Consider the following 15,874-nt stretch of genomic DNA (forward strand, 5'->3'; position numbering starts at 1 on the left):
ACATTCTAATAAAAAGCACATCACAAACATATTGAATAGGAGTCAATGCTGCTTCATTTCTAAACAATCCAGTCAGATCGCTTAGAAATGGGGCATAAATCGCCCAGTGTGTATGCACCAATAGCGCTCCATATCAGTAATGGCCGACATGAACATCAAGGAAGAACCAAGTTCTGCAGTTAAATTGCTAGGCCTTACAGGTCATATTCTGCATTCCCACATTCTGTCGAGCTCTGCATGGCATTTTGTGTATGTTAAAGAAAGTGCTGTAAAAATTTAACTGAATCCACAATACAACATGGTGTCACATTAAATATTCATTTGAATTCAATTCTTAATATGCTCAGATTCTTTTTTACCAGACTCTTGGAAAGTCACTTTGTATGATCATAAAGATATTAGTTGTTTTTCCTATTATGCTCCAAGCTGCATCTTGGCCCTTATTCTGGTTGACTCGCAAAGCAGCAATATATCGCTGATTTATTTTTAATTTAATTTATTAACAGTTTCTTATATAGCGCAGCATACAGTATTCCGTTGCGCTTTACATGTGCAAACCAACTAACGCCGCCCACCAGGCAAAATTCAATTAACATGTGAATAGTAAGTTTTCAAGAGACGACTTTATAATCCATATGATTTCCTTTAATTAATATAGTTTCTTATATAACACACACAGATTCCGCAGCGCTTTACAGAGTATAGTTGAACATTCACATCAGTCCCTGCCCCAGTGGAGCTTACAATCTATATTCCCTACCACATATATACACACACACAGACAGTCTATGATTAATTTTTGTTGGAAGCCAATTAGCCTACCAGTATATTTTTGGATTGTGGGAGGAAACCGGAGTACCAGGAGGAAACCCACGCAAGTACGGGGTGAATATCCAAACTCCGCACAGTTAGGGCCATGGTGGGAATCGAACCCATGACCTCGGTGCTGTGAGGCAGTAATGCTAACCATTACACCATCCGTACTGCCCAATATGTGTTTTATGTGGGAGAACAGTTGAACCCAGAGGTTCCCAAAGGCGGTCCTCAACTAACCCCAACGGCCCAGGTTTTAAGTAGATCCATAGCTCAGTAAAGATGGTTAAATCAAAGTAACACCCCTTTCAGACAGTCTGAAAATCCCGGCAAATACACAGCATTTCAAATGCTGTGTCATTTTGCCGGGAGCAGCCTGACCCCCTTCACACTAAAGAACAAATTACCAGGTTGAAAATTTCTACCAGGTAATTTGCAGAATAACACGGGTATTTCTTCTGTGTGAAAGGGTCAACTGGGGTCATAAATCCTATGTCCTCGACCCTGGTCAATTCCAGCGTCAGAGACATAGGATTTATGAAACGAGTGGGCCACAGAAAAAGGACCCGTGTTATACACAAAATTACTGGGTAGAACGGCTTCACTTGGTAATTTCATTTTCTGTCTGAAAGGTGTACGTTACCCCTTTTAGACAGAAAACTAAATTACCAGATGAAGCAGTTCTACCCGGTAATTTCGTGAATTTTCAGACTTTTCTGTCTGAAAGGAGTATAATTAGGGTATTAATTAAGTAACCAGTGGCTAGGCATGGATATACTTAAAGAAAAAGGAGGTGGAGCGTTAATTTACAATGAACTGTGATCAACTGGGTAAATTTAAAAGTAAATATTGGTATTTTAATAATAAATCTTGTACATACATCAAGTCCTTTGATAAAGTTGTCAGTGGCCGATGAAACGCATCAGAGGACACCACTCGGCACTGGTATTCATCTGCTCTGCTCTTCATTAAAAAATAAATAAACATCAGGCCAAGGTTGCTGCCTCAACAAAAAGGACATTGGGACACCACCACCTGCTCATTAATTGGACTACAATTCGCCAGAAAAGTGAGCCTAATCCTTGCAATGGGACATACCACCTAACGGCGATAACACCCAAGCCAGATTTATGGATACCCATGACATTCCTTTTCAACCTTAAGGACCTAACTTGGGGACTGTCTTCTTTCACCATCAAGGAGCATCCATAAAGTATATTCCTATTCCACTAGAAGAATTTCCTAGTGCCACAATCTTGACATACGTTCTTTTCAACAAGTTGAAGTGCATACTTACCTTTTATACTTCAATACATAAAATGTTTTTATGATTGTGATTATATATATGTACAAGATTTATTATTAAAATACCAATATTTACTTTTAAATTTACCCAATTGATCACAGTTCATAGTAAATTAGCGCTCCACCTTCTTTTCTTTCTGTTACCGAATACAGGGACTTAACCCTTCCTATTATGAGATGCTTGGCTAACCACCCAGCAAGGTGTCTTTAACCTTTGGTAAACCATTCTACAGGGATATACTTGGGCCGCTGGGTTGCCATGAGAATCTCCTCTGGTTTACCCAATGTGCCTCTTTCTCCCTGGTAGTTCTCACATAGGGGTAGATGTATGAAGCAGTGAAAAGGGAGAAGTGATAAACTGCCTAGTACTTTATCACTGGCCAATCAGCTTAACTGTCCCTTTTAAATCCCAGCCTGTAATTTAACAGAAGCTGATTGGTGATAAAGTACCAGGCACCGCTTCATACGTCTATCCCACAGTGCAATCTCGCATCCCGTTGCAGTACTGTTAAGGTGGGTATACACTGCCCTTTATATATCGGCCACTAGACTGAACGGCTGATAGATCGATGAACCATCGGCCAGTGTGTACCATTGATATATATCTTTGAACGGCGTCATTCATAGATATATCGTGATTTGCAGATATATCTACTAGTGGGTACCCAGCTTTACTCAACAGGTCACTTTTCTTCTACAGGAAACTGTACATTTCTCATTCAATATTTGTGGCTAAATCCCCAAAAATGGTTAGCCACAATGTATGTAGGAGGGACCACAGCAGGAATCTCCAATCCCTGCTGAGATCCCTCCTGTACCGCCGCCAGCCGCCTCCCCCATAGGCACCCCCGGGCTACCGCCATTCTGAGGTGGCGGTAGCCCATTGTAGCCTATGGGCTACACCACACAGCTGCCGGGGCAGTGCGGTCAGTAGGTGATCAGCGCTAACCACAGATGCGCAGACCCCCCCCCGGTGCCCGGTTTAGCACATCGTAGGGACGGGCTCCTTTCAGAGCCCTGTCCCTGCATGTCAGGGATGATATATCCCACCTTTTACAATGCAATCCTGGGCGGTAATATTCCGCCCAGATCCCATTGTAAATGCAATCTGTAATAAATGGGCCCCTAATTCTTGTGTTGAGGACACTAATTAGAGAGCTGAATCAGATGTTGTTTTTTTCCCCTGCAGGCTGTACTGATGTGATGTAGGTGTGAAAGGCATATTGTGTACCGCAGGGGCCCCAGACACCATTCTCCTGCTGTTCTGCTAGTTAAGGGAAGAGCAGATTACTATAGGAAACATACTGTAGCAAAGTTCATTCTGAGAAAATTGATTTTAAGGTGGACACCTCTTTTATAGTAATGTGTTACGCTCCTTTTCAATAAGGCATTTTTATTGCTGTTGAATATCAAAATATAAATTTGCAGAACAGTTATTTCCCCAGAAATATACTGTAGCAATATATACAGTACGTACATTATGTTCTCTAGAAACTAGATTGTTAACCTGTGGTACATGAATCGTATAAAAGATGCATCACATGAATCATACAAAGATAGCAAGAAAATTGAAGGGGTACTCCATTTTGTTACATACAATTAGTAAATTAATTACAATGGCACCTTTTAAAAACAATGATATATATATACCAGGATTGTGTTGGTGTAAATATACATATACTTAGATTTGGGGGAACAAATAATTTAGGGGTCTTCTAACATGAACATACATCACAAAGGATGAGATTGGCAGATGGAGAGAGAGAGATTTCCTCTCCTTAGCACTCAGCTCTTCAGCGATGGGTTCCTGTCTGCAAAGTTTTTGTGCCTTAGAAACTTGCGCATCTCCTGCAATTCCCGTGGTCCCAGGCTCTGATCAACCCCTGGCATCAGCTGGTAGCTCAGCGGAGATACAATGTAACCGTTCTGATATAGGAAGAACCGCTTGCAACATTCAAAAGTGCTGAACATCAGGCCAAAGTAGGGAAAAACCTGTCAATACAGACCCATAACAATTAGTGCATAATACAGAATCATTTATACTGTAGCTACAGAAGGTGGAGTGGTCCAAAATACTGTAGTACCAGTTTCTTATATAGCGCAGAATATTCCATTGAGCTTTACAATTGGAAACAATGATTAAACAAACTGGGTAGTTACAAACCGACATGGAGGTAGGAGGGCCCTGCTCGCAAGCTTACAATCTATAGCGTATCGAACTACTACGCATGCATACGGATCATGGTTTACAAGGCCACACCGTCACAAAAATAAGGACATTTTCTTATTCGCAATCCCCGCACAACTTGACTGACCGGAAGCCGGCTCTTGTCTGTGGATTACTTTTTATTCTTTATATATTTTTTAGGTATATTTGTTTTTATTGAAGTTTTTAAAAAAAAATTGAATACAAGAAAATTGGTATACATATCCCTTTAAGAAAAATAGACTTTTGTTGTTTGTATTGGGACATCATGATGAGTGACAGACTGAGATTTTTTTAACATCGAGTTCACTTTAAATCCAAAAGTCCAGCGCTGTGGGTAATCCTGAAATTTTGAAAGAGTTGTGGAGGGGTCAGGTCTGCGGAGGAGGGGGGCTCACACGATGCGGGCTCCCTCCCTCTGCTTCCACCACTGCTGTGCTCCCCACTGCTGCCGCCACCGCAAATGAATCCTGGCCAGTGGTCCCCTGCATGGGGCCAGCGCGCGCGCAGTAGCTTATTACATACTGCACACCCAGAGGCATATTCAGGTTCCAGCGCATGTGCAGCGTCGCGGACGATATCCCGGAGGGAGGGAACACCTCCCAAAGAGACTGCCTTGAGTGACTGGCAGGTCAAACTTCCAATAGGAAGTCACTGCCAGTCACAGTGAAGCCAATGCAGTCTCACAGACTGCATCTGGCTTCACTATTCTCTTAGGCAGAGAACAGTGGCGGGTTTTACCTGGGGGGGGGGGGGGGGCACAGGTAAAAACTGCCACTGATGGTGAGTGAATCGCAAATGTAGTTGCAGCTGGACTAAGATTTGTGATATTCCATTCTCAGACTTGCACAGGACTTTCTCTGGCCAGCAACCATCTAATCGCAGGGCTCTGCAAAAATTGCACAGCAGCAATCCGGTCTGAATAACCCCCCAATGTTAATACTTGTATCTGGTAGTCTATTTTCTCCTATAAACTTACACTTATTGGGGATAATGCTTTGTGGAGATCATTCAGGTGTGGATGCAAAGCAGCTATTGTACGCATACTGATCAATGTTTTCACTGTGGTCAGGTGAACACAGGCGCATTATGGCAATTCAGATGGGCATGCATACATTAGTAGTTGTGATCACACTTGTTACTGGAGGCCTGTTCCTCCTGTGACATCAGCTTGGCATGCACATCTGCAGAGGAACTCTTTGGCAATGTTTCTGCAGTCATGAATCGATGACAGGAAGTTCTGTTACACGGGTTATCTTGTGCCCATATTAGCATATTTATTTATTTACAGTTTCTTATATAGCGCAGCAGATTCCGTTGCACTTTACAATAGTAGACAGTGATAAAACAAACTGGGTAACAACAGACAGACTTGGAGGTAGGAGGGCCCTGCTGCAAGCAATCGCAACTGCATAAAGAAATCCATTGCAACAGTAGTAGGAAGAACAACCGCACCTGAATCACCCTCTGTATTCCTCAGGCACATAGAGAACCATTTTTTTCTTGCAAACACATGGGTTTTGGGCAAATGAGCTGCACCTTGACACATTAGTTCTGCCATCTTGAATACATACTTTAAGTGCAAGTCTGGTACCTTCACTTCACACATTTATTAAATACTATTAAATACTATATATATTGTATATAATTTCTCTAAACAAGAGATTTTCATTTAACAATTTGTAAACACAGAGTACACTATCATCTAAAATCGGCAAATTGAATGAGGAGTTCACATAAAACACAGTTTGATTGCAATAGGTCTTCCCACACTAACATACTGTAGCATACCTCCCAACAGTCCCGATTGTCAGGGCCTGTCCCGCTGTCCCACCCGCGGGCGGCAGTGTCCCGCGGTGTGGGGGGGCTGTTGGGAGTCCCCCCTGTCAGCTGCTAAGCAGCGTCTATTCCCGCAGCCAGGGGGCTGAGGGCATGGCTAGAGGCTCACAGAGCCTCTGGGTCATGCCCCCATAGCGGCAAAATGGGGGCGTGGCCTCGCGGGAGAGCCGCGAGTATAGGCCAACCTGTCCTGTCCTGTATAGTCCTGCCTGCTGAGCTGCCAGAGTTGGGAGGAATGCTGTAGCAATACTACAGTTAGGAAGTACTGGACGATCAGTGGGGGTAATTCAACAGCTAGCAATGAGCAGAAATTCCTTGGGTTCAGACCATGTCTCTGGTAACTCATGGCTAACGAAATTGCAGGATGAGCTGAGCAGGATCTGTAATGTTTTACTGAAATTCATGGAAAATCAACAAAAATGGAATCACTGTCAATTGTCCAAACTTGGAAGGAGTTATTTCTGAACAACCTTTTTGAATAGACTGCAGGGTTCCTAGGGTCATAGGCCACATACAGTGATAACGGTAAGTCCTCATCAACTTGTACCAATAAAGTATAAAACCTTATCAATGAACCATAGAACAATTTATTAAGATTAATTTCTTATTGTTATTGCTCATTTCATTCTTAAATGTTGTTAAAATACCAGGTTTTACAGATTGTATAAGCATAAGAAATGTATTTAAAACTGGGCAGAAGGACTGATCAACCAGTGCACATGGAAACGGGACATGATGATGGCTATTGAGAAATTGTGTTTAGACGTGACCTCATACACCTAGGGGGTATTTAATCTTGGGTCACGGCTGTCGAGCTGGCCCGACAGCCGTGACCCTGTCCCATTCTCAGTCTGCTTGATGGAGAATTTGCAGGCGGGATTCAATGTCCCGCCTGCAGCGGGACGAGAAGGGGGCGTGGCCATGAGCTGCGGCCGGGAAGAGGTTAGCTGCGGCCGGGAGCTCATCACTTTCCGGCCATTCTCGGCCGAACGAGCCCGACTGCTTGTGAAGTTGGGCTCATTCTGCCGAGATCTCCTGTTCAATGCGGTCAGGGAAGACAGCATTGAATAGGGCCCCGCAGCCATCTCCCAACGGGAGATTGAATAACCCCCCCTAGCCTCAATAGGTCCCTCATTGAGAGACACCTTGCGTATAAGAAGCAGAACCGAACTTGGAGTGACAGATTCAGACTCATATACAAATGTCACATACCAAATTATTCAATGCAGTCATATAAAGAGGTTTTGTGAAATCACATTGTGACTAAAGGCCCCCCATACAGTGGGCGATATACCAGCAATTTGGGTTCTTTCCCTGTGATTGCAGCAATCAATCACAGGAAAGGAACCCAAATTGCACGTGACTGAAATGGGTCCGATGCAATGCGTGATCCTATGCGCATTAAACCAGACCCTCTGAGTCGCCCCTGCTGCAGAAGCAATCTCTTGGTTTGATTCTGAGCCGGACTGGCTTGGCTGGGATTGCATGCAATATTTCACATGCAAAAAGACCAGGTGGCTCAAGCGAGCACTGATTGTGGGTTCTCTGAGGGGAGAAGACGCTGTAGTGTATGAGGGCCTATTCACATTCATGTGAAAAAGACGCTTAATTCGCACAGGACCTTGTGCATCAGAGGGCCTGTTTGGCACAACTGCAGGAATGGGGTAGGAGTACACATCTGTATATTTGATTCTTTCCTGACAATACATAAGGCTGCTGATTGGTTTAAAATTAAGCAAAGGATGAAACCCTTCTGATATTGCCCTTTCTGTAAGTCTTGATGTTTTCATGTGCCAAATAACCATGGTGCTTAATCTCAATTCAATAAATAAGTAAATCACCTTGAGTAAGTTTGCGGTCAGTCCATTCCACAGGCTCAGCACACCTTTAGTCTTCACTATTTGTCTAAAGCAATCAAGTACGCCATTAAAGTGGACATCTACTCCCCCACAGTGAGGAAGAACCTGGTTCTGTGCCTGTGAAAATGAGAGATAAATAGCATTTACACTCATAGGTTTAAAACCAAAAACGACAGAATTCGATAGAATACTATAATTGTAGTTATGATAAACTACAGAACACAATGTACTCGGGACAATGAAGTTTCTGCCTGCACAGGGCCAGTGACTATTAGCCTGTACAGAACAAACATGGAAATTCTGACCTAAATTTGAGCAAGAATCATATGTAATGTAATTCCTACTGCTGCACTATGCTCTGTGCAAGATCTTTTACTTAGCTGTAAGCACTACGCCCAGAACAGGTAATTCCTGTTTAAAGGCAGAAGGACACAGACACACAGGCCAATAGAACACCCTGGAGTACATTGTTATGTGCTTGCTGATTTCACCTTCCCTGCAAAGGACATCAGTCCAGAGGAGAGGAACCCATCTTGGTTACCAGTGTAATAATGTAGCTGTGCACAGTACCGAATATTTTATAAAATGAAGACATTCATTTTTTTGTATGTGAATTAAATGAAGGAGAACATACTGTATTTCTGTAGAGGGCAAAGTATTGTGAGAGGGCAAAAAGAAGACATTACAGATCAGACAGAGGTTTTAGAATATTTTCTGAATATATGCTTGTATAGACCAGTTCTAAAGCTGGGTACACACTATACAGGGCTGATGGAGGACGTCGCTAGCAATGATATGCTGCAGAAAGCAGTACAGTATGTCATGTGGCTCTCCCGGTTGGACTCATCAGCAAACTTGTATGCAATTGCCACATGTGGAATCCCATCAGCAGTGTCATAGGGATGGCTACACATCATTACGTGTGTACCCAGCCTAAGACCATGGTCTGATCCTGAGGTGGGAGTAAGCAAATAAGATCACACAATTCTGTATCAGGAACAAACCATGTTGCAAAGCAAGGGGTGCAAATACATTTGCATGCAGACCACAAATGCTGAACTACTATATTTTGACACTGTAATGTCAATCAAAATTTCTTTGCATACTTTGGGGAATATTTATTAAAGGTCGATTTTGATCAAATTTTTGTTCAAATCGATATTTTTTTTTTACAGCTCTAAAATCCAATCAACATTGACCTTTAGTGAATATGCCCTCTTAAATGTGTCCCATTTGCAGTGAAGCATATTTCTACCAAGGTGCAATGCTGAACAATATATCATTTGTGTGGGCAACAAACGATATATCAGTAGTTCATTGGCGAGTGTGTACACCCGGTATGTTCTGCGAACGATGTCATACACAGACATCAAGTTTATTTTATTTTGTTATCCTTTCACTAAAAAAAGCTTAAATAAACTGTTGTCTACATTCTTTAGTATTATTTATATAAGAAACAACTATATTTCTGTACTTCACATGCCCATATTCCCATATACGCATGTGCAGGGCCGCTGTTCAGGTGCCTTCGGTGACTTGCAAAGTCATCGTGGTGCTAGCACTGGGGTGGGGGGGTTGGCAGGATGGCGAGGGGCAGGGGGGTATTTACATGCAGAGGGCAATCACAGAATCGGTGGGTGCATCAGCTGCCTGCCCGTTCTCGAACCCAGCAAGTCTAAGTTAGGCGGGCGGCATAAGAAGGCTCGCTATGCAGCGAAAGTTTGCTGCTTAGCGAGTCAATCAGAAGGACCTGTCATATCAGAAATATTCACAGAAGTTACTTAAAATGCACAAGTCAGCCTGGTGTAGTGTTCTTTGGATATGTCCTTCACCTATTTTAGTGTACAACAACATCTGCAGTAGCGCATAGTTCAGAGTTCAAGAAAATTACTTACTTAAGCTCAAACCAGGCTAAAATGAAAAAATAAAGAAATCATTAAAGTTTAAAGCCTATAATTTTATAGCACCATCTCAGAAGACCGCTAAGTAGACACGCACCCTGCACTGGGAGGGTACTAGTTTGTTTTGTGAAGGAGCTTCTCAGTGATCTCTGGAAATGGCCTTATCGCTCTATTGACAGATTAGAAATAAGGCTCATTGTAAAGGATGTACTAACCAAATAAATAAATAAAAGGGTTGAAAGGTCGTGAGATAATGAAATGCTTGGATAATGGAGCACCACTACGCTGTGACAGCATGCTGATATCATTTGACCATTGGTCAGTTGTGCTTATACACAGTTACCTATTGGGTCCACCATAGACCTGTAATCTTCTCTAGTAGAATCCATAGGGTACCATGTGAGAAAAATTTGGGGAGCCTCGTGCCTGATCGGCTCTGTGCAGCTCCATAGAAGCCCATGTTATGAATTTAACATGGTCTTCTATGGTGGTAACCGGCAACTCAGCCTGACTGCATGATGTCCCCATTGAGGGCACTTATGGTTAGGTTTTGTGGTCAGTATTTGCCGGTGACATCACCGTAGGTGGGGCCTGAGCTGGCGCTGGGAGATGAGAGCATCTCTCAGCACTGGCTTTTCTATTGCAGTCAATGGGTCCCATCGACCAGTGTTTACCCGTTTACACTGTACTACACTGCACTGTTGAACCTGGAAAGTTAAAATCCCAGGTCTCTCGCGTTAGAACGTTTACAACACCTGCAAACTCAGGTATTGGGTGCTACCGTACAAAAACTCGGGTTATAAGGGCTGGTGTAAAAGGGGTATAAGTATATACCTTTTATTTTTCAAATATAAACCAGCATATCCTGGATAAGCAACAATACTGTCTCTCCACTCTCCCTGTCCCAGTGCACCTCAGGGAAAGTGTGATATATTTAGACACACAGCCCCCTGGTGCACAGAAAAAAGGGAGAGATAGAGAACTAGAATCAGGCGCACAATTAAATTCAAGTAAGTTAAAAATAAAGAACAGGTCTCGATTTTAAACAAGTATCACCTGCAGCTCTCAAATGAGGACCTCTGTGTCTCACATAAAAAGTCAGGAATATACAATTTTAAGCAAGAGCTGCTTAAGAGAGCGCACATGTGACAATTATTAGTTTATTAATATAGATCATAAAAAACAATCATAATAATAAAAAAATATATTTGTAATAATATATAGCAATATAATTACTAAAAAGACATTGTAGATAATGGGAAATGAATGGCCGCCCTTTTAATTTGTAATTAAATCTGTGGAGAAGATTAAAGGCCCCCATACACTATACGATTTTGGGACGATTTCATCCGATTTCGGCACTTTGGGCCGATAACCGGATGAAATCGCCCCAAAATCGCAGGTGTGTGATGTATGATCCGATCCGATGCGCGGTCCCGTGCGCATCGGACCGGATCAGGGAGGTCGGACGGTCAGCACATAAGATCATCCGACCTCCCTGTACTGCTATGCATATGCCTGCCCACCTGTCAGGCATATGCATGCAGACACCGGGGGCGGGGGAGCACGGCGGGCAGACACACTGACCTGACTGGGCACTGGGCAGCTGTGATCAGAAATAGCAGCGGCAGTAGTGGGGGCGGGCGGCGGCAGTAGTGGGGGCGGGCGGCAGCTCACAAATAAGTTCCCGGCGGGTGATGCTGACCTGGCCGGCATGCTGTGGTCTCAAATACAGTAGTAGCGCTGCCGCTGCGGGACGCACAGCGGCGGCTATTAGATTTTCAAAATAGCTGTCAAATGACCGGCCGTTCTGTGATTGGCTGAGAGCTCTCTCAGCCAATCACAGAACGGCCGGTCATTTGACAGGAATTTTGAAAATCTAATAGCCGCCGCTGTGCGTCCCGCAGCGGCAGCGCTACTACTGTATTTGAGACCACAGCATGCCGGCCAGGTCAGCATCACCCGCCGGGAACTTATTTGTGAGCTGCCGCCCGCCCCCACTACTGCCGCCGCCCGCCCCCACTTCTGCCGCTGCCCGCCCCACTGCTCTTCACCGCCCTGCAGCTCCCCATTTGTTTTACATGTGATAAATCGCATGCGATTTATCACATGTAAAATCTGGCTCATCAAGTGCCAAATTTTATGTGAGCCTCCCGGGGAGCTGCCGGGCGGCTCACAGGAGAATTGGGTCCGACTTGTCCTAAGGACAAGTCGGCCTAATGTATGGGGGCCTTAAGACCTCTTTATTGGGGCTTTTTTGAGTTCACAATTAACTTTCTTATCCGGCAATGGAAGTGTCCACAAGACAATCCTTCTTGGGTTAGCTTCTGAAGAAAAAGTCTAATGACGGAGAAACGCGTCAAGTGACCTCCTATACTTGTTTATTGACATTGAATGGTAGTGGGCAAGGACTTTTGTAGCCACAGATCCTTGGGAGCTTCTTTCCAACAAGTCGGTATTGAATACGACATAACAGCTCATTTGAACAATTGAGCACCTTCAGCTGCATTGTACGGAGAGACGGGGGATTCCTAAAACAGCGGCAATTTAACAGAGGCATTGTCAACGTGTGTCCGCCCTCAGCTGTGAGTGAGTGGACTACTCACAGATGCAGTGTAGTGAGCCGGTCTCACACTGCGGTCTGTTCTACTATACAGCAGCCGCTGGCTACATCCTTACGCTGCTCCCCACCGTATTCACACTACCCGGGACTGTGCTGTTATCTATCATCAGGACTGAGGTTTCTGGATGTTTTATATGATTGAGACCAGATAACTAACTGTACCATCATTCCATCAGTGCACAAGAACTTGTCTCCTAATTTAAAGGACAAGATAGATAACATCCGAAATGAAATGGTATGCTCTTCCACAACCTCTAAACCTCTTTCTTCCACACCTAAACCCTCTGGCACTTTCTCTTCATTTGAGCCCACAAATGAAAAGGAAGTATCCGCACTCTTCTTATCCTCCTACTCTACTACCTCTTCTCTTGATCCAATACCTGCACAAGTCATTAAAAATATATCTCCTGTGCTTATTCCAACCTTAACTAAAATCTGCAATCTCTCTCTTGCTACTGGTACTTTTCCTTCTCTGCTCAAACATGCAGTGATTACTCCCATTCTGAAAAAACACAATTCTGACCCTAACTCTCTCTCAGTTCCCATGCCTCTCCAAGCTACTCGAGAGACTTGCCTACGCTCGCCTTACAAACTTTCTTAACTCTCCCACCCTTTTAGACCTGCTTCAGTCAGGCTTTCGCTCCCAACACTCCACATAGACAGCACTGACTAAAGTGGTGAATGATCTGGTAACTGCTAAGTCTAAAGGCCATTACTCACTACTTATCCTTCTAGATCTTTCTGCTGCGTTTGACACTGTGGCTCACACTCTTCTCCTACAAACACTACACTCCCTAGGTCTTAACGATACAGCCCTTTCCTGGTTCACATCTTACCTATCTGATCACTCTTTCAGTGTTTGCTTCTCTGACTCTACTTCCTCTTCACTACCTCTGTTAGTCGGAGTTCTGCAAGGCTCAGTCTTAGGTCCTCTGCTTTTCTCAATCTATACTTCCTCTCTTGGCAAACTAATCAGCTCTTTCGGATTTCAGTATCACTTGTAAGTGGATGATACTCAAAGCTATCGATCAACCCCAGAGTGGTCACCAGTGGTTTTGGGCCGAGTCTCTGAATGTCTCTCTGCCATCTCATCTTGGATGTCTTCTCGCCAACTCAAACTCAATATTTCCAAAACGGAATTACTTATATTCCTGCCAACTAAGAACAGTTACCATCCTGATATCTCCATCGCTGTTGACAACTCAACAATCTACCCTACCCCACAAGCTCGTTGCTTAGGGGTCATCCTCGACTCTGAACTGTCCTTTCTTCCACACATTCAATCTGTCTCCAAATCATGTTACATGCATCTAAAAAACATATCCAAAATACGACCGTATCTCACACAAGACACTACTAAATCTCTTATCCATGCACTCATTATATCCCGCATTGATTATTGCAATAGTCTCCTAACGGGTCTTCCCAAGAACAGACTCTCACCACTGCAATCCATTTTAAATGCTGCTGCTAGGCTGATTTTCCTTGCAAGACGCTCATCGTCTGCTGATCCGCTCTGCCAGTCCCTCCATTAGTTGCCTGTATCTTACCGTATTCAATATAAAACACTTCTACTCGCATATAAAGCTATTAACCATACTGCACCAGCTTATATCTCTTTACTTATCACAAATATCTCCCATCTCAACCACTCCGCTCTGCATAAGATCTGCATCTCTCTTCTGCACGGATCACTAGCTCCCATTCACTATTACAGGACTTTCATCTGGCTGCTCCCACCCTATGGAATGCCCTTCCACGCACTCTCCGCTAGCCTCCAAACTTTCAAGTGTTCCCTGAAAACTCACCTCTTCATGCAAGCCTATCATATTTAAGTTCTACACGCATAACCCTCTGAGGCACTTATGTATTATTTAGCTTCCCTTCTGGACTTGTAACTTGTTGGGACTGCTATGCTATTACTGATGCCTGTCCTTTTGTTTCCCTCCTATATCCCTATAGATTGTAAGCTTGCAGCAGGGCCCTCCTACCTCCAAGTATTTCTGTTGTTACCCTGTTTGTTTTATCACGGTCTACATTTGTAAAGGGCAACGGAATCAATGCACTATATAAGAAACTGCGAATAAATAAATAATAAGTATTGTGGTAACATGGATATGCCTAATTGGTAGTTCCTGACATCATTGCAGCTTGCTAAGTTCTAATTAAAAACCAGCTAACCCAAGAAGGATTGTCTGTGGACACTTGCATTGCCAGATAAGAAAGTTAATTGTGAACTGAAAAAGGCCCCAATAAAGAGGTCTTAATCTTCTCCACAGATTTAATTACAAATTAAAAGGGAGGCCGTTCCTTTCCCATTATCTACAATGTCTTTTTAGTAATTATATTGCTATATATTATTACGAATATATTTTTTATTATTATGATTGTTTTTTATGACATAATTAATAATATATATTAATAAACTAATAATTGTGTTTAAATAATTCTAAGTGCGCTCTCTTAAGCAGCTCTTGCTTAAAATTGTAATATCCTGCATAAGCCTCTGCACTCTACCATGCTCACTGTATACATTATCTGTTCAGTGGCAGGGTTGTAGGGTTCATGCTAATACATTCTGATCAAAGGTGAACCTGGCTTCTTTCAACTGCACAAGAACAGGGCCTGATTCATGCTTGCAAGTAAAGCAAAAAATAAATAAATAAACAGCAAGTAACTGGGAAAAACAGGCTGCACTGCAGGTGGGGCAGATGTAACATATGAAAAGATATTTAGATTTTGCCTAGTACAGCACTAGGCCGCCCCGCTCGCTTGGTCCCTGCCCCGCAAAATTTTTGTTCAGATATGACCAGCTGCTCGCTGGCTACAAAGCCAGATGTAGGCCAGCCATTCTTAGGCTCGCAACAGCTGCGTGCGACTTCACACAGTCGTCGCGGCATTTCACCGAAGCAGCCTGGACAAGCTCGCTGGGATGCAGAGCAGTATCATCTATTATACAACTGCGGTGGTGTGTAGCAACGGGATACGGTAATTAGGTCTACAACAACTAGGTCGACAAACATGGGTCTAGGTCGACATGACATTAGATCGGCACAGGCATTAGGTGGACATGGGCTAGGTCAGCAGTCAAAAGGTCGACATGGTGTTTTTCACTGTTTTTTGAGCCGACGTGTGCTGACATGCCCTACCATCCACTAGGGCGTGGTGGGAGAATAAAATAGTGCCCGAACCATCGCAAGCGAAGTGAGAGTTGCGAGGGGATGCGGTGCACTTCAAACTGTGTCCATGACGACGGTGTTGACATTCGTGGGGAAAAAAACTGTGAAAACCCCATGGTGACCTTTTGACTGTAGCAAATGTCGACCTA

General features: G+C 43.6%; 1 protein-coding gene across 1 annotated transcript in view; it reads right to left on the reverse strand.

The window, feature by feature from the left end:
* Positions 1 to 3,437: 3,437 nt before the first annotated feature.
* SLC25A43 (solute carrier family 25 member 43) overlaps positions 3,438 to 15,874 on the reverse strand; it is a 35,300-nt gene continuing 22,863 nt past the window's right edge. The window contains exons 4-5 of the mRNA XM_083159412.1: positions 8,005 to 8,139; positions 3,438 to 4,110 (exon numbers count right to left, since the gene is read on the reverse strand). Coding sequence (XP_083015538.1) covers positions 3,904 to 4,110; positions 8,005 to 8,139 — 342 coding nt within the window. The 3' untranslated portion in view covers positions 3,438 to 3,903. The remainder of the gene's footprint in view (positions 4,111 to 8,004; positions 8,140 to 15,874) is intronic.

This window comes from Crinia signifera, chromosome 9 (genome assembly GCF_055691185.1).
Source record: "Crinia signifera chromosome 9, ASM5569118v1, whole genome shotgun sequence".
NCBI lineage: Eukaryota > Metazoa > Chordata > Amphibia > Anura > Myobatrachidae > Crinia > Crinia signifera.